Source organism: Panthera uncia, assembly GCF_023721935.1.
Source record: "Panthera uncia isolate 11264 chromosome B2 unlocalized genomic scaffold, Puncia_PCG_1.0 HiC_scaffold_24, whole genome shotgun sequence".
Classification (NCBI taxonomy): Eukaryota; Metazoa; Chordata; class Mammalia; order Carnivora; family Felidae; genus Panthera; species Panthera uncia.
Genome location: NW_026057580.1, coordinates 98,645,832 through 98,666,419, shown reverse-complemented (window position 1 = coordinate 98,666,419; position 20,588 = coordinate 98,645,832). Strand labels below are relative to the sequence as shown.

At 38.6% G+C, this 20,588-nt stretch overlaps 1 protein-coding gene across 6 annotated transcripts in view; it reads right to left on the bottom strand.

Moving 5' to 3' along the window:
* Positions 1-20,588, bottom strand: part of UTRN (utrophin) — a 408,075-nt gene that overhangs the window by 141,978 nt on the left and 245,509 nt on the right. For 4 of the 6 annotated variants that reach the window (XM_049653027.1, XM_049653026.1, XM_049653028.1 and 1 more), the window contains exon 51: positions 11,296-11,468. In XM_049653027.1, the coding sequence (XP_049508984.1) occupies positions 11,296-11,468 (173 nt within the window). Of the gene's footprint in view, positions 1-11,295; positions 11,469-19,460; positions 19,944-20,588 lie in introns of those variants that run through there. The other 2 variants (XM_049653030.1, XM_049653031.1) reach the window with 1 other exon arrangement.

Below are 20,588 nucleotides of genomic sequence, written 5' to 3'. Positions count from 1 at the left end.
GTGAATGTGGATGTAAGTGTTCAACTGCGTGAAATGGAATTACCTTGACCTTTCAGACTGAGAGGTGAGGGCTGATGGAAATAGACCTCAGCCTTGTTATGCAACAAAGGTCACCCACTTGGGGCAACTTCAGGTGCAAGAAACTTCTGCTGATCAGGTTTCATATCCTCTCATTTAGCTGTCACCTTGACATTAGCATTATGATCCCCACTTCCACAAAACTGCTCCTTCCCTGAATGATATGAGACCAACCAACCAAATATGGCCTCTACTGTCTCTCAGCTCTATCAGTAATTTCCTTTCTGGACATCTGATTTACTAGAGCTTCTGTCCCAAAGCTGATAACTCTTCTATAGTTAATTTAAACAAGTATTTCCTCATTAGTCACATTAGGTGGTACTCCAGTGGTGAATATTCAACAACATCCTAAGTCTTTGTTTAAAAGTTCATAATGTTTTCAGAAGAACAACTATCTGATCTCTAGTTCATCTCTTGTTCATAAAATAATGGCCATGCTCTATCTGCCAATATTCTTGGCTAAAAGAAAAAAAAATGGAGTTCCATAGATCTCTAAAATACCATGAACCAACATTCAGTCACATACAAAAGGCCAACTGTCCTGCCATCTATTTATAGTTCCATTGTCAGCTAGCTAATAATATAAAGCAAACTATTCAAACCTTAAAATTCTATATCTTATTCAAAAGAGCTAGGTATGAAATAATAAAAAAATGATTTGTAAATGACAGAAAGAAGTTTGAGGTATTTTATAATTCTTTGAGAACTGTATGATTAAAAGGTTCATGTTATTCTCTTGCATTTATAATCTCTTCTATTCATTCTACAGGTGGCATGATTGACCTCACTTTAAAAAATTTTGCTTTAATGAGATCCTGATTCTGCTTGAGTGCCAGCTCTCCTGTGTTCATATTGATTAATTTTAGGCCAAATATGTAATTACCTATCCCTGATAAACAGTAATTTTACTTGTCACAGAGCAGAACTAAATAACTTCAATCATATTAACTGAAAACTCTGCCACTTACGGATCATTTTGCCATAAATATATTTGACTGAGCTGTTGCAATTTCTGTCTAGTATTTTTAAATGCAAAAGAAAAAAAAATGACAGCTAGAAATCAGAGGCCTTTAGTCAATCAAGATGTGTTTCAGTGTCTCTGTGTGCAAAACACTTAAGCACATAGCCTGACCTCTTATTTTAGATAATTTGATCCTGCTTCTTCAATGTCTGTAGTTTAACTCTTTAATCAATAACTAAATCGACATTACATTCCTTTGAAATCCAGTTACATACACGCATTGTATTGAAGAGCATGCAAATGATTTTTTTCCAATGCAATTAACTCTTTTGACCGCACAAAATAATGAAATTGATCATTGAAATCTATTGCATCTAGCACCTGAAGGACTCTTCATAAAGATGAAGGCAATGTTTTTTACAGAGAGATACTGAAGTGACTTTGAAATAGATGAGATTACATTGGTGTACGTATTTCTCTGCATCTTCCTTCTTCCATCATAAAAAGCAAGCTGATTTGGCAGAAACCTTGCCTGGAAAATCTGTTCTGGTTATTCTCCAATAGATTATAACTATGTGTTCAGTGGATTACTACCATATGCCCAAATAAATGCATGCTTCCGTAGTAGCCTTCAGTGTTCTAGTTCCAATTTAATTCTTTCATCTTTCAAGATGAAAGCCTTTTCTTGGGCACTGGATTGAATGTTTTGCAAGTAGAAACCTTAAATTTGTTTTTGGTATACTTGTCCTTTCTCATTTTAACTCTAAAAATTTTAAAGCTTCCCCTTTCCCCACAACTATAGATGACCAGTCATCAATCATATATTCATAACCTTAAAACATTTCTTTTTCTTTTTCTTTTTCTAAGTAGGCTCCATGCCCAGCATGGAGCCCAATGCAGGGCTTGAGCTCATGACCCTAAGATCAAGACCTGAGCTGAGATCAAGAGCTGGACACTTAACTGACTGAGCCATGCAGGCACCCCAAACCATTTCTTTACCTAGCACATATCTGTGGGTACTCACATTCTGGATAACTGACTTGTTATCCTAATTTTCACCTGCTTCAGTTCATTCTTTGGGTACCTCACATGATTAAAACAAGATATACTTCCATTGAATGGATTAGCAACCTGTATATAGAACATGCTTTACATAAGTTAGCTCCTTTTAGATTGAATCATTTATTTTACAACTCTATCAATGTTTTTACGTCACCAGCTGTTTTTAAAAATATATAATGCAAAAAACTTCTTAGAAGGTAAGGAGCCATTAAAATGGTACCTCATTATTCAAATATGGTAGAAAAGGAATTATGGAAGAAACGTGAATTAATATCTATTTTAAATCACAAAAGCCTTTACTTTCCAATATTTCTTTAAAGAAGTTTTTATTCCTTCTCCCAATGTAGAGATACAAAAAAGAGAGCAAACAGTGGGAGTGAGTAAGCAGTGGCATTTATAAAAATAAAATACAGCTTTCCACTTATTCACTACAAACATCCATGGAGCACTCACTCTGGAATCAGGCACTGCCCTATTTCAGAAATAAGTCCTGGGGTCAAGTTGGAAGGAAGGCAGGTAAACCAAATATACTCTGATACAAGAAACCTAACAGCTCTCTGAAGGAACCACAGCTCAGGGAAGAAACTTGCTTGGAAAACCAAGGAGAGAGTTTGGGATCCAAACTAAAATCTAAACTCTTTCCACTGCATTGCTTTCATCATGGGCAGCATTTAAGAGGGCAGAAACTGTTCGGACGTATTTATAGGCAAGTGAAGATACATTTGCAAAGTAGGTCCACCAAAGAACACAATGCCCCAAATTAATATGAGCAAATCCATACTGTCTCCTATTGTGCAAGGAATGCACAGAATTAAATGTTCAATTTGGCATGTTTACAACAAATGAAATTTATTTTTCATCTACAGTGAAACCCATAGATTATAAATCGAGTTATAATGAATGAAAATACCTTTACTAGTGCAAGAATAACCAGTTACATTAAAAAGGAGGTATTCTTGTTCCCAGAAAGGGAGTTAAGACAACTAAGAAAGAAAGGAATTCAGTCTGTGCTGAAAAGAACACCAAAGCTGTGCTTCCAATACATACCAATAATATGTAGCTACGTCCATTTAAACTGACGTTAATTAAAATAAATAAAATTTGAAATTCACAGTATCTGTTGCACTAGCCACATTCAAGCGCTCAATACACCCACATGTGGCTAGTGGCTACCACACTGAATAGTACAGATACAGAACATTTCTACCTTCGCAGAAAGTTCTATCAGAAAGTGTTGAACCAGAGGGGGAAAAAGAAAGAAGAGAGGAACAGAATCTTCCTCTATTCAACTTAAGAAAAGGAAATTTTAGTAGTTTTACAATATAGTTAGTAAAATCAATTGGCTAAGGCTAAAAGTGGTGTCAGTGACATTGTAAAATGTGATAACATTAGATGTAATCATGATGTTAAAGGTTAATCTTCTCTAAGGGCTCTTAAAAGGGTGCCCTGAATTTTTAAGAGGCTCATAAAAGAAAGGAAAGATAGAACTTTATCTTTGAACTCTGTTTTCATTAGATTTGACAATTTCACTGGCCTTTGAAACCATATGTTAATAAGAATCTATATTTAACATCATTAAGCTGATAAGTGGATATTTAATTAACATAATCCCAAATTAAATAAATTTAACATAAAAATTTAAGCCATGTCATTCATATTACTGAATTTATTTCCAATTCACATTTTCCCCGGGAGTGAAAAATATTGTCAAATTTCCTAACAGTCTATCTTTTAGCTGAAGTTTCAAATCATTAGCTATTGTCTCTTCTATCAATCTAAGTGAAATATATATTTGAATGTGTTGTTTTTAGATTGCAAAAAATATTTTGTACACTGGACTTCAGTATTTAAAAGTATAATCAAGAGGTGTCCGGGTGGCTCAGTTGGTTAAGCATCCGACCCTTGATTTCAGCTCAGATCATGATCTCAGGGTCGTGAGATTGAGTCCTACCTCAGGCTCCACGCTGGGGGTGCAGCCTGCTTAGGATTCTCTCTCCATCTCTCTCTGCCCCTCCCCAACATGCACGCACATCCGTGCTCACTCTCTCTCTCTCTCTCAAAAAAAAAAGTCTACTCAAAGTTATCAAAAAGACTGCAAAATAGTATTAACCCAAGGTAGTGAGCCACATATTATTACATAGTTCCGATGACCACACCATAGTCAAAGGAGGTAATGCCTGTAAAGCACTTAGGATAGGTCTAGCACATGAATATTCAATAAATATTAGCTGTTATAATCTTGGGCAGACATTCTCTTTCTAAAAATGATGATAAATTAGAGTAAATATTCCCTGCCATGACAACATCAACTTTAGCACAATTAAGGCACAATTTGAGATACTGAATGCACAGAAGGGACATATATCAGATGGCCTCATTCTTAGAAAAGAATGAAAGAAGGTCACATGCAGAGGGAGAGGTTTGTGGAGCTAACAAGGAACCAAAATCTTTACAAAATAGGGATGGTGGTAAATATGACAGAAAATCATTCAGAATCACAATGCCAACTGTAAGAAGACAGAGTCAAATTATAGTAGAAGAAATGTCATTTTTTACTTTCCCGTACAACACTAGGAAACCCAGGATCAAGAACGGGGGATAGAGAGAGTGTGGTCATCAGAGTGTCAGAGATTTAAAAGGAGAAAACAAGAAATTCAGGGGGAAGAAGAAACACCTGATATTATTGAAATGGCTTATGATGGAATCCAAGCGGAGTAGAAGGGGTTGATGGAGTCTGAAAAGAAGAAGGGTTTAAGCAACTAAAGATCAGGAGTTTAGGCAGTTTTGAAAGAACACAGAAAAAAGCTAAGGGTTTCACAACTGGAAATTATTAAAGGATATGCATTTTTAACCAATCTAGTTGGAATACAGTAGATGAATTACATAAACCAGATAAAAATACAAAGTTAGGTAAAAATCTATAGATGGTCCTGGTATATAATAAGCTGATGAAAGATACCCTCTTCACTAGGGCCATAATTTTAATTTGAAGGACAGCTGATTTACCAATGATGTTGCAAATGATTCCTATTTGATACAACAGAGGGCACTTCTCTAATTAACATGGCAAGACCAGTGGCATTCTGTTGCACATGGCCAGGTGGAATATAGTAAAATAAGATGTGTGCTCTGGAGAATGGTCTGTCCTTGGTCTCCTGCAGATCAATCATCTCAGGGATGCCAAGATAACACAGGACATCAACTGAGTCCCAGGTATGGCCAGGTCTGTGAGACTTAGGAATAGGGAGAAAGGCTTTTACAGACAAAGTAAGAAGAAACTTGGAAGTCAAAATAGAAAAAATATCATCAATATGGGTACTGACCCCCAGGATGATAGCTGAGAAAGAGATGAAGAATAAAAGGGAAGTCAGATGCTCAAATCAATGAGGAAAGTAGAGGAGTGTCTTACAGTTCCGGAGGAAGCAGGAATGAGATGGTAGAGGGTAGAATAATAGATGCATTCACTTCTGAGGAGAAGCTGTTGAGATGGAGTGGCAATGCCTAAAATATAACAAGGAGGTGTCAACTTCTTTCTTATCCCTGGGTGTCAGGGCTCCTGTTCAGCCCGTGTGTCTGCATGTGCCATACTGGAAGTTTCCGGCTGGCATTCTGGTTGTTTGGTGTCTCCAGCAGTTATTAAAGACTCAGAATATTCCCACCAGCTGCCAGGTGAGGAAAATGGGAAAATTAACCTCTATCAAAGAGAGTTTTAAGTGAAGTGGGCAATCGAGGGGAAAGCCAACCTTCAAGTATATGGAAAAGTGGTAGAAGAGTTTATAGAAATATTAAAAATACAACAGAATTTGTTCCCAAGAGAAGCCAGTGTAAGGGTAGGCTGTGATTGAAAGGAACAGGAGGGAAGAATAAAGGAGCAGAAATTCACAGTGTGACCCACAGGTATCACCTTCAATAAGGACTTGAAAGAGGCAGGTGGCTGGGATATAGGTCCCCTCTCCATATTTGTTAAGGAGAACACTTTCCCACCCAGCCCCACGGGAAGGCACTTTCTCATTGAGCACACTTGTGACCTCTTCTCTGACTCTTGACTCTCTCAGTCCCTGTACAGGTGCAGTGAGGAACCTGATTCACCAATCTGGGGAACAACTGGATGCTGAGCTCTGCCCACCCTTGCCTCTTGAGAACAGGACTGCAGACTGAGCTCCTCCCCACTCTTCCGCGTAGGGTTTCTCCCTTGGGCAGCCACCTTGTCTGGTGACCGCTGGTAACGCTGTCTCATTCTGGGGTTCAGCTAACAGGCTACCTCCACTGAGCCCTCTCTCTAAGGCCACCCCGTCCAACCTGGCCTCTGTATCAGCAATTAACAACACTGTTGTTCTCTCTTGGACATATTTTTGTTTCTTATTTGTTCAGAATCCAGCCAGGACAGACGTATACCATTTGTTGGGGGACCTTCTCAGAAATTCCCAATATTAATGACTGAGAAAAAAAATAAAGTAGGGAGAATTTCTATGTTTTTTGAACTAATTAGTACCACACAGAATGGTAATCCATAAAAAAAATAATAATAATAGTTAACCATTACTGAGTGCTTACTGTGTTCCACTGTTTTAGGCACTTTACTTAGGCTAATTAAATGATATATTCATGATGAGCCTATAAGGAAAGTACTCTTATTATCCAGATCTGACACACGAGGAAACACATATTGGCTAAGTAACCTGCCCATAGTGGCACAGCTGCTAAGCGGCAAAGCCAGTGACTGAACCGAGACAGGGTAGCTCCATGATCTAACATGACTAAACGCTATCCTGCGCCATTTCTCTCCGACGTGTGCTTCCTGTATGAAGGTCTGCTACTGAGTATAATAAACTTGTATCTTTTTTAAGAAACTGTTTTATCTTTCTTTTAATTAAGATATAATTAACATATAACACTATATTCCTTTCAGGTGCACGACACAATGATTCAATAAAGGTACCTATTGCCAAATGATTACCACAGTACGTCCAGTTGACATTCATCACCACATATAGTTACAGATTTATATATACTTATATGAAGAAATATACATCTTTTGTAAATACCCAAGTAATAATGAATGTGAATATAATTTCTTTTGCCTATTTTTCAAAGTTAAAAATGAAGAATGTATCATTTACTTCTTTAGTGAAGCATATCTGGTCGATATGAAAGCACAGACTAGCGAATATAGGTGTAGATATAGTCCTTCAGTTATTATATATTTACAAAGCTGTTATGTAATAACATAGTTATAGCAGTGTGGTCTCTCTCCCCCTTCCCTTCACAGCAGAGCTGATTGAGAAAATGAGACTGTGCGGACTAGTTCTGTTTCCACTTCTCCACTTCCCATCCTGACCCTTTTGTCCTCTTGACATCGACTTTCACCTCAATGGAAACTGTGTCCCAGCAGAGTCACCAAAGCTCCTCTCATTCCACCTGCCTCTGCAGCCCTGATCTCCCTCCACTCCCTCAGCTGTCAGCACCACTAACCATGCCCTTCCCTTCAAAACCCCTCCTCCCTTGGCTCTTGACAACACTCTTGATTCTCCTCTCCTCAAGGCCACCCACTTCTCAGGATCCTTTGCTGGCTTTTCTTTCCTTCACCTATCTCTTATATTTAATGGTTTTCTGGGATTCTTTGCTGTGCCGTCTCCTAACTTTTCACCCTCTTGCCTGCTCACAATGCTTATATGCCTCCTCTATCTGGATGCTCCCCGTCTCACCATTTCTTTATTTTGCTTATAGCTCTCTTTTGAAGAGATGGCCACCCAATGGCGATTTGTTTCTGGATGTCTCACTAGTCCTTCAACAACATGAACCGAGTACCTATTCAGTCTCCCTTCCCTGTCCTGGATACTGAACAGGTCTGTTAGCGGCTCTCCTTGTCTTCAGAACTACACTAATCTAATAAAGCATCCTCCACAGACATGTGGGAGGGATCTTTCCAAACCTCACATCTAATCATGTCACCTAAAGGTTTTCAAATTCTACTACCAGAGGAATGAGCATGGTGCACACAGCTGTTTCATGCATGTGTCTCACTTCTCTCTCCATCTGTTGTCTTCTGGCCACAGTCTTTCCCCTCCACACCAACAGCAAATTCTAGTCTTAGCCAGACTGAACGTCTTAACTGCTCCATGAAAACAGTGTTATGTCAAGCCTCCCACTTACATGTCCTTCTCCAGGACTGACTCCTTCCATCCAGGGAATAACTATACACCTTTCAAGGCTCAGTTTAATAACTGCCTCTTTTATGAAGCCTCTGAAGTAAAAGTTAACCATTCCCTTCACTGAACCCACCTTAACCTGGACAGACCTGTAAGTCCCTTAGGACTCATATCTTATTTGTGATTTGCAACACAGAACACATTATGTGCCTTAAACACAGAAGCTTATTCTTATTAAATACTTGAAAAGAAAAGACCTGAATCCCCAGAGGTGGATAATTTGGCTAAAAGTTATTTTAATTCATTATTATATTAATAACACACTTTACTGGAATATATGATCTATCTTGATGCAGAAGTCCACTGGCAAAAGCTTACTCTCCCATCTTCTAAAAATAACATTATTTATTAGATTTATTTAATATTCCAACAGTAGTTTAAGAGCTCTTTCTTTCCCAGTTAGAAAAAAATGTGATTTGATATGAATAGCATCTATCAAAGGCCAAAGAATTTTTTTGTCTGTAGCTTTCCATTTGGAATGATCTGTTTATGATGTAGGCCTTCATTAAATTCCTGTTTTTTTTTTTAATTTTTAAGTAAGTAAGTTATTTATTTACTTATTTATTTATTTAGAAGGGAGGAGGGGCAGAAAGAGAGGGGAAGAGAGAGAGAATCCCAAGTAGGCTCAGTACTGTTTGCACACAGCCCAACACAGGGTTTAAACTCATAGACCATGAGATCATGACCTAAGCCAAAACCAAGAGTCAGATACTTAGCCAACTGAACCACCCAGGTGTCCCTTAAATGTTCCTTCCTAAGGAACCCATCCTCCAAATTCTCAAAATTCCAGCACCACGTGGACAGTCTTCACCAGGAACAGCCCTGTGGCTTTTCACTTGTTAGACTAGATGTTGGTTTTGCTAGAACCTCAATGAATGTTTTTCATGAGAGTTAACATTTTAAATTTTTTTTTAAATGTTTATTTACAGGAAACATAAAGTTGCAACCCAATGGAATCTGGACAGTAGAAAACTCAATCTTAAATAAGTATATTCTGTCACTATACAATATTCCCAAATTTTCCTCTCTTATTGAAAAAAAGTAGTTGGCAGATGCTGACATAATCTCCAAGAGGACCTTTACACACAGGCTGCCATGGTCATGCTAAACTACCCCCTTCTGTAAGAATAAAAAGAAGTGTGAATCTCCCTCTATGAGACCCAGAAGAGTAACAACGTTTCAGGATACCTCTTTAGAAAAAAAAATTTTTTTCAAGCTTATTCACAACAAATCATCACTAAAGATTTCTACTCTCTGTGAACTTGTTCTATGAAATCAGAAACCAGATGAAGCAGAGCCACTGAGTCCCTTTACATAAGTAAAAATCAACTAGATGCTACATTAGACAGGCTTTACCTAGGTTAAGGAACTATCAGAATATCCCATTCAATCTTCAGAGCAATCATGTGGATTAAATATTTATATTTTGATTTTGTAAATGAGAAAACTAAGGATCAGAGAAATGGAGCAACTTGTCTAAGATCAGTAAGTAAATTGCAAAATCAGAGAGTCAAACTTAAGATCATTTTGTTTAAGGATGTACATTTTTCAAAACATCATACAGTTTCTGAACCTTAAAAGAAACTGACCCAAATGCAAAATCTAGGTCTTTCTACCAAAATTCCTCTTTGGATCTTTGCTCAGTAGCATGTTCTCAGTCAGTTTCCTCTAACCTCATATCCAGTTGGGTACTGGTCACCATCCATTAAATGTAATTCCAGACTCCCAACAGCATTAATAATTGCCACACTACATATTTTCTCAGGGTCCTTTCCTCGTCGGTATCCTAGTCTTCAAATTCATCCTTATTTTACTCTCTACAAAGGCAGACACGAATCATCAGTTTTCTACTTCAGTGTCCATGAGCTATATTTAATTTCTATAAATACATTTTCTAATTGGACATACAACTAGCATAATGAAGCAAAACATTCACTGCCAAAAGTCATAAAGATCTGGATTCAAATCCTAGCTTGGATCAACTGATGAATGGATAAAGAAGTTGTGGTTTATATATACAATGGAATACTACTTGGCAATGAGAAAGAATGAAATACGGCCTTTTGTAGCAACGTGGATGGAACTGGAGAGTGTTATGCTAAGTGAAATAAGTCATACAGAGAAAGACAGATACCATATGTTTTCACTCTTATGTGGATCCTGAGAAACTTAACAGAAGACCATGGGTGGGGGGAAGGGGAAAATAAAAAGTTAGAGAGGGAGGGAGGCAAACCGTAAGAGACTCTTAAAAACTGAGAATAAACTGAGGGTTGATGGAGGGTGGGAGGAAGGGGAAAGCGGGCAATGGGCATTGAGGAGGGCACCTGTTGGGATGAGCACTGGGTGCTGTATGGAAACCAATTTGACAATAAACTTCATGTTAAAAAAAAATCCTGGCTTGGAACTTAGCTCAAAAACTTCTCGAGTTCCATATATTCATTAAGCCTCTGTTTCTTCATGTAAGAAAGAATTTTACTATTCACCTACTGGGATATTTTGAGTACTAAACAATGTTTATGAAGATGTTAACATAGTACTTGGTCAAGGTAAACACTCAACAAGCAAGTATTGGTAACATTATTCCTATTAGTATAATTAAATTTAAAATATGATGTGCAAATTTGTGAATAGTGAAGAACAGTTGGCAGAGGGCCCTGGATATAAATGTAGCTAAAACTGTAACTTAAAAAAAAAAAAAAAAAAAAAAAAAAAAACTTTTTGCATATATATCTTTTTTTCTATTTTTTTCCAAGATTTTATTTTTAAGTAATCTCTATACCCAAAATGGGGCTCAAACTTACAACCCCGAGATCAAGAGTCTTGTGTTCTATCGACTGAGCCAGCCAGGTGCCCCTGCATTTAGATCTTAAACTACTTCTGAGAAAATAGCATGGTGGTAGGGCTTCCTGTTCATTCTCTGATAGACTAAAATCATAAAAATCTCCCTCCCCCATCATTTTTTATTTTGATATTGACTATTCTGACCTGATGCTGGCAGATTTTGCTTTCAAGTCATTCCATCTTTGGTTCATATCATCTAGTCGATGTTGAAGCATTGTAGCCTCTTCAGAATTTCCCAAAGCTTTTACCATCTTCTGCCTGTTTCCATCAATGCTTTTAAATATGTCATTATGTGCATCAATTTCTGCCTGGATGTCCTAAAGAGAAAAGAGCAAAGAGATAATGCAAATGTTAGGTATTAGCGTCAACAGTCCCTTAGGGTTGCTATACAGAACTTTACTTCTTTATATTCAACAGATGAGTTATTTTTAAGCAAAAGTTAAATTCACTTTAAATGATAATAACAAATTCAAGTGTTTCCACAATTCTTACACTGAAAACAATAGCCTTTAAATCTTCAATATATTGATCTCCCCAGTTCTTAAAAACACAATGTATTATAGTCTAAATTTCATGTACCAGTTTGTTAGATGTTGGTATTTCAGATTCATAAGAAATTTTTGAAATTTTATATAATTATTATCACCAAATCACTGAACACTATCTAATACCCAGATTCTCTTTCCCCTTTATACACAGGCAAAAATGCCCTCAAAATATGATGTTTTACGCAGATATTACATAATTTTACCTATTCTTCTCTCATTTAGACAAACTTATCACTCCTGATTAGCAATCCATCAAGAACCAACACTTAGAGGTCGGGATCTAAAAGACTGTTTTTTAAACATCTACAGATCTAGACTAACCAGAAGGACACGTGGAAAGGCCTTTTGCACCTCAGTACTCTAATAAGCATGGTAGGAAGTTATCATTTCTACATGAAGGGCAGAAATGATGTATTATAATTTCTGAGATTTGTGGTGTCTAACATGACATTAATAGGGTCAGATATGAGGAGGGGGAGAGATGAACACAGAGTCTGATGGACAGCTTCTGCAAAACGTATGGTCCAAATTTGCAAGCCTGTTGGTCTCTGGGGTTATCTTACCCTAGTGACAAAGCCAAATCAGGTTCACCTGCAAAGTGTGATCTGGGTACGCCCAGAATTGGGGCTCACTACCAAACAAAAACTCTGACACTGTTGGCTCCTGGGCATTTCACTAGCACCTCTATTCCACAGAGTGCAGAGCAGACACCAACAGGGGACCAGGGGACGGAGCCAGATACGGATTCAAGGTGCTCAGGTTGGACAACATCATGCACGTAAAATGGCAATCTCATTATAATTTCAGTTTGGAATGCTTCAAAGAGAAATTCTCAGTGAAAAAAGTAAAAGGTAAGGCAAGTTCTACTGAAAGGTTCTTTGGTGTCAACTTCTGAACCTAGTCCTTATCCTTTAGGATGTAACTGTTTTACTTTTGTGTCCTGAAATGCATTTCAAGACATCGAAAGAGATATATTAAAAGATCATGCTCTATATATGCATGATAGCCATCTTTCTCAAGAAGCCAAACGACACAGTGAGCAAGGCATCTCTTTGCTCTCCATGGCCAAAGTGAATCTGGACTCAAATTTGCTGGATCAGTTCCTAAAAACTACTGTCAGTGGACTAGACCTACACACAAATCACAAGGAAAACCACAAGGAGACTTCAAACCACTACTTCCTAAAGTAGCCTGATATATTTGCTTCCTTTCATAGCCAAGAGAAGTAGGAAGACAGAAGTGCATTAAGATCCACATACAGTTTTATTAATTCTTTTAACTTTAAATTTTTTTAACATTTATTTATTTTTGAGAGACAGAGAGAGGCAGAGCATGAGCAGGGGAGTGGGAGAGAGAGACACACACACACAGAATCTGAAGCAGGCTCCAGGCTCTGAGCTGTTTGTTAGCACAGAGCTCGACGCGGGGCTCGAACTTACAAACTGCAAGACCATGCCGTGAGCCAAAGTAGGACGCTCAACCGACTGAGCCACCCAGGCGCCCCAAGTTTTTTTTTTTAAGTTTCACAAAAGTATTCAACAAAATCAGCAAATCTGCATACCAAGAACACAAAGCACCTTTGGCTCCTCGTATCCAACCAGGTGATGCCTTTCCCAACCCAGCCACAAAGACAAATGGAGTAAAACATAACTCCTTCACTGGCCAACGACTGCAGGTATTTTCATCAAGTTCTGGTTAAGAGCACTACCAGTCATCCTATATTCATGTTGGAATGCAACTTTCAGTATGTGAAAAACCCTTCCACACCTGAGCCTCCACAAAAGTTAGGAAGAAAATCAACAACCAGAAAGCAAAGAAAATGAGCATACATTATTTTGTTTTACTGACAATTGGTGGTATATTTATCTGGCCAAATATATTAAAAGCTCCTAAAATCATAAAAATCACCTTACTATTTCTTCTGTATTCTTCACAGTCTGTTACACAGCATTAGCCTAACTTGAAATAGACACAGCTAGGTAGACAGACAAATGTATAAATGCATGAATGAAAGCATTAAGTTCACCTTAATTGACTGGCAGATTAGCTACTATAATACCAAGGAAACTCACATAATCAACAGTTGGAAGGGAGTGCAGTAATCATTTTGTTTAATCTCTTCATTTAAAATATTTAACATGGGAACTAAAATTATTTAGAAGCTTGTACTGCAAAGCCCTGCCTATTCTTTCACTGGAAATTTAGAATTACCTGCAGTTAATGCATCATGTTCCTTCATAGATGATTGTGCAATGATGCACTGGCTTTAAAATCAAGATGCCAGCACGGGAGGCTGTTAGATCATGACCCTAATGTAGCACCAAATGCTAAAATAAATTGAAATTCCATGAAGGAGGTTTTACTCTCACTGCACAGCTGGGGGACTTGCCCTATTAATGCGTACCTCTGTCACCTACAAGCCATTCTGAACATTAAGCAGCACAAAATAGTTATTGATAATTAGTTATGGGAAGGTAATCCATGTAGAAGCACAAAGCAATGTTCTTCCAGGCATTTAACATAAGCTGGTCATGTGCACAGAGAGGCCAAAAGCAAAGTTTTCAAGCAGCTGAACTCACATTTAAAAACAAGACAGAACAGATCTTTAAGGATTCCCTCGAAACATACTTTCTAACAACGTAAGCATAATGTACAAAGTTAGGAAACCAGGGGTTAGACTAAGATGACAACATAGGAAAACATCATCAAAAGCATAAGATGCACACACACTGTCAGCACAGCCTTCCAGAAGATGACAACAAAGTTCAGAGAGATTCACCAATTAGTTTCTTGTACGCAACACCCACTACCCAGGTCAAAATTAACCTCCTAAGTAAGGAAAATATTTATTTAGTTGCTTATTTAATAACTGATATTTTCATACCAATTTTGCCCTTACCTGGACATTTCTCTAATTATCTAACCCACAGAGATATTATATGACAACACTTATAACTGTATGTCACATACATTTTACTTCTTTATAATGTTCTATAATCCAGTAGTGGCTATAACCATGTCAGCAAAACAGTTTCTTTAGATTTTAATAAACAGAACTGCTTGAACCCTCTGATAGGAAACAGAGATTAAGAATATAGTGCCCCCAGAAAGTCTTCAACAACTGAACTGGTGTTAGAATAGATTCATCCTCTTCAGACCTTGTTAACATAATTTTGGTTTATTTTCATATGGCATATTTACCTAACCCTACATGGCCACAGCAATGTTTTCTCTGAAGGAGTCCTGACCCCTTTCCTGAAGGTGAAGGAGTGAGGTCAGCAACGATCTCCCTACCATATCCCAAGTCTCAGGCTAAATCAACAAGGTTAAGCATTAGGGGAAAAGAAATCCACTGTTCCTTTCAAAAACAAGACTGGAATTCAGAGACAGTTTGGGATTGATTAACAGGAACTCAGTGGGATTGTTGTTGCCACAGCTTTAGGATTTGAAATGAGGAATCATGACTTTTTTTTTAACAAGTCAGATATCACCAAGAAATAACATAACAACCAAAAAATATCATCAAATTTACATACATGATATGTAAATATGCTTTGAGGCTTTTGTGAAGCTTCTGGGATAGTAATTGAAATTAATTATTCAACTAATTATTATGATTAATTTCATTAAATTATTCAATGAATTATTTATAGACTACATTTGCTTTCAACAACAAATCTCATAGATTTTAATCACTCTATTAATAATTATGGAATCACATTTGACAGACAATAGAAAGTAGTATTGCCTGGTCTACAGCAGCATTTATAAAGAAATCAATGCCAGTAATGTTCTTATCCCATTATCTATGATTATAAATATGTTAGAACGGAGTAGGAGAAAAGCTGAATAACTTAGTGGAACAAGCCCACAATTAGCTGCCCTTCCAAGAGAATTTGAACAAGTCACTTGCAACGATGAAGAATCAATAAACAATCTACATTGTAAATTCAAACAGAGCAAACACTGCCAGGAATCAAAATACCTTTCATAACCCAAAGGTGTTCCAAATCCTTGAATCTATACCAGGTTGTTACTGAAACATATTAAAGTCCTGGTGAATTAAAATACAGTGGCCTTCCTCCTGGAGTACACAGTTTTGGTTGACAATACGAACATAAGGTTCTTAGGAGCAGTTGTGAAATGTTTCATGTGGCCAAATTACTGCCCCACCTTAATTCCCCAAGTCAGATGGTATAATCAAAATTGAACAGGTTTGAAAACCTAAAGATTATTGCATGTTAAATGTTTAAAACTATAATCCTGGAGCACCCAAGTCCTCACCTCCTGATCTGTCCTATGGCCCAGAAACCTCTCAATTTCTTCCCCAATACACATTTCCCTACATTAACTTCAAACCCATCTTTTAAGTCCCAGTTTAAATATAATTTCTCCAGAACAGACTTATCTGTTCCTGGAGTAGACTAGGCCTACCTGTTACTCTCATAGCTATCTCCATTTGCCGCATCACACACTGTAGTGAGCACTTTGTGTTTAAGGTTTGATTTTCCTCCCACTAAGCCATAAGCTCAAGGAGGGCATGTCTAACCTATTCTCCACTCCATCCATGAACTCAGCCCAGTGCCTGGTACGTACCACACACTTAATAACTATTTACTAACTGTTGAACACATGAATAGACCTTGAAAGTGGAAGTTTGCTGTGTCTTCAAGAACACATTTGTTTTACAACTAAACATTGTGGTAGCGCCTGGGTGGCACAGTCGGTAAGTGCCCGACTGCAGCTCAGGTCATGATCTCAGAGTTCATGGGTTCGAGCCTCGTGTTGGGCTCTGCGCTGACAGCTTGGAGCCTGCTTGGGGCTCCTCCTTCATCACTTGGTTAGATGACAAGGTCCTGCTTTCTGGCAGGCATATCCTGCCACAAGGTCATCCTCCCTTGGAAAGAAGTTCCAGTCTCAACCTCCTCTTAAGGACCACTATGGGGTACACATGGTTTCCATCAGCTGGGATCTCCCGATCCTTCGTGAGCTGTCACCTGGAGGGAACAATAGAGAATATCTCCTGCCTTCTGGATTCCCAGGGATGCTCCGCATTGCCTTTTCTGGTTCTAAGAGATTAGGAATGAGTACCAAGCGTAATCTGCCTGTCCTGCCTATGCTAGAAAATCAATCCTGGCACCACCCATTTTAGGACTAGATAACCATATTACAGAACTCAATCATGTGCCAAACACTTGTGTATGAACAGATACACAATATAAATCAAAAAACCACTGAATTTCTCTAAAATTCAAAAACATCAACCAGAATACCCCCTTTCAATTTCACAAACTGCTGCCTTGAAGTTACAGGGAAGGTCTGCAGTCATTTGGAAATTTCAATTATCTTATCAGTCTACAAGTTTTCGGATTAACCATCATTGAAAGACCCACCACATCGCATCTTTGGACCCTAGGGTTCTTAAAGCCTGAAAGGGCTTCAGGAGCATAGCAAAGTTACCTTTTTCCTATGACAACCTAAACCGCAGACTGAAGCATTTCAACTACGGACATGAGAAGCGTGACATCACCACCGAGGTACATATCCTCTCAAGAAGCAGATCCCTAAAACCGAGAAGAAGACAGGACTGGGGGAATGGAGAGTAAAAGAACTATAGAAAGACTGTTATTCTTGTATCGTGTGGCTTTTGCATTACAGCAGTAGGCCCTGATCATTCCCTAAAAATGGCATCATTGCTCTCCGAGCTGGGGGAAGGTAGGTAGTTGTATTTGAGAGGTGTGAGGTAGTGGTACCTTTCCAAAACACCCGTTTTCCTGGCAACAAGTCAACACAGCACAGGCTATATATGAGACAGCTTTTGTGAAAATACACAAAGGATTTTTTTAAATACTTGACTTGGAGAAAAATATACTCATGCATGGCAACTTCCTACAAACGAAATATGGCAAAGAGATTAACTCTCACGTTGGTTTTCATAAAAGCGTTTAACCCAAAAATAAACATATCCGGAGAACTTCAGATTGTGAATGGCGGCAGGATTGTTTCTTTGAATTTGCCTTTGTCTCAAAAAAAAAAAAAAAAAAAAAAAAAAAAAAAAAAAAAATCCCAAATCAAGGCTTTGATAGGAATAAGCCAGCAGACTTCTTTTACTGTCAATTCAGCTACTAAAATAAGAATAAGAACTAGGCAGATAATAAGGTTTGGGAGTTAAAAGAGGAAATATACTAATATAACCAGAACTTGTAATCTTGCCAATAAAATGGCCAGAAGGCTAAGGCAGGTTACTAACCTCTGGAATCTGACCTAGGCTTTTTAAGACTAATGGCAGCAATTACAATACAAAAGTCCAGCCATTGCCCACAATTACTGCCTCACAGGGGGGGTCTAAGTAATGAATTATTCATGCAACATATGCCCTATACCTTTTTAGGAAGAAACAGAGAAATCTATACAAACCAAGCTAACAGACCTCTTTATGGTCATAAAGTTTGTCACCTGCTGTTACCAGCTGCCATAAAAAAGATATTCCCTCCCTCCTCTGCCCCTTTTAAATGGTGAGCAAGTTGACTGGGAACCATCCTTACTCTCAGGAATTTAGGTGCTTAACAACATATTAAAGCAAGAGGTCAAAGTGCGTCCTGTGTTACAATCCTTAGTGCTACAGTCGGGGTGCAGGAGACATGGGGGCAGGGGGAGCATCCAACCAGAAGAAGCTAAATTCTTCTTTCTCCACACTCTTCCCACCACACTGTTTCTATCACCAGGAGGGAAGCAATGACTGCAATTGTTCTGGAAAAGCTTCTAAATTTTTCAAATGACGTGGTTTTATGCCATTTTCCTCTGGCAATTGTAGTTTTGTAAGAAAAAGCCCATTATTCCTTTAATGACTCGATACAGTCTTGCTTATATTTGTACTCGTAAGGAACCATAGGGTATTCATGGTGAAAGACACTGAGCACATCTCTAACAACTGATAAATAATTGACTTAAGCACATAGTGAAATTACTTCACTTCTTTCTTTTTCTTTAAAGACTGGAAGTTGAAAGAAGATAAGTGCTTGGCATCCAAAGGCTAAGGAAGGGCAGGAGCCCATGAGCAGCACGTTGAGGTTCTCTGTTTTGTTTAACTATAAATGTAAGGTAGCTTTGGCAGGCTGGGCTCAATCCTAGAGTGTGCCAAGAACTTTCCTATGGAAAAAAGAACTGAGTACAAATTTAATGATCCAAGCGTGAAAGCCCCACAGTGCATGCAAGAGCTCCCCATATAAAACAGACACTCGAAATAAAAAAGGAAAAGTTTAAGATCGGATGGGTCCTTGTCACTGGGAGGCATCTTCTCCCAACTCTCAGAACTGAATCTTCAGAAAGCAGGCTGGGAAAGGCAGTGCTCAGCCAACTGCAAGGAGAGAAACCTGAGGGGTATGGAAAACAGAACCCATGCCTGATGAAGTCAGACTTTGGCATGAAAACCCAGTGTTGTTGCTGGTTTTCTTTTTTTCTTTCCAAAATAACTTTCAATTAAATTACCAGTCGACTTGAGTACAAAGGACCTCTTCTGATGTGGAATTCTAAAATTGACAGGCATCGTGAGAAGCTCTCCTGACCAAAGGAAAGAATTGCTAATTTGCTCTTTAGTTGGAAAAACGTGTAAAAGAGGATATGTCAAATCAAATATGCCTTAGAAATTACATTAAATAATCAAAGAGTCAACAGAATATCTGTCATCTAAATGCAGAGTTTAAGAAAAAAAACAGACAAGGAAGAAAAAAAGCACATTCATGAAGTCCCCTTTCTGCATACCTTTTCAAATTTTGTCAGCAATTCCCGTAAACTGAAGTTCAAACCAATCATCGTCCAGTAGCCCTTGAAGCCTACATCTTTCCGGCAAACTTCCTTCAGACAACAGCTTTTAACTTCTAAAATCCGTATCTTTTCTGGCTATACTTTAAAATCCTTTGTAAAATCCTTTACAAGCCTTGCCTTTGAGCTATGGTCCATAAGCAGCAGCAGCCTGTGCCGGGACATTTTAGCCACCCCACCGTGGGTCCGTCTTTTCATGGACTTCGGAGTTCACAAGGAATAGACCTGCCTCTATAATTTCTGGTAGCTGTGTTCCACGAGGCTGGCATGGTCTCCTTTTTCTCTGGGAAGCCCAGGATTCCCTTCTGCTCACCTCACTAATGACCTGCAGCCCACAACTGTTCTCTCCTGGGCCCCAAGCTTAGAGTTTGGTCTCAATTACACACAGCAAAAAGAAGCTATATCCTGGAAACTTGCATGAGAGAAGGCAAAAAAAAAAAAAAAAAAAAAAAAAAAAAAAAAAAAAAAAAAAAAAGCCAAGTATTACCAACTTCCTCCATTCAGACTGGTTTCAGAAAGAAAAAGAAAAAAAAAAAAAGTCCTGAGTAAAGAGCCAGTTTTCAAAGAGCATGACTTATGTAGAGTTCAAACAGCAAGGAGTGTACTCTTGTCTGAAGAAACACCCAAAGAGGGGACAAGAGGCCACCGGCTTGCACTCTCCCAGACACCGCAGCCTGCGTTGCTATGGCAACCACCAAGCTAGTTTCAGTCCATTTCCCTAGGTCAGGCTATGCCTAAGGGATGCTGTCAGTGCAACAGAACTAAGTTGTTTGAAAAGTTGTTCTATCTGTCCGGAGAAAAGTTCCAGCAGCAGATGGAAAGGCCCCCTTCTGCAGACTTTGCGGCGGGGGAGGGCAGCGTCCGTGGGCTTCCCCGCTCCCCTCACCGATCTGACAGCAGTGTGGTAATCCACTTCTCTTTCCAGCAGTTGTTTATTATTTTAATCAGCATCCTCCCTTCCACCACCCCTCACACAGTTTGAAGAGAAGCTCACTCCCACTTCCTGGAGGCCTCCCTTCCCCAAACTGCAGTGCAGTATCTCTCAAGTTGTCTCCGTCCAGAATAGAT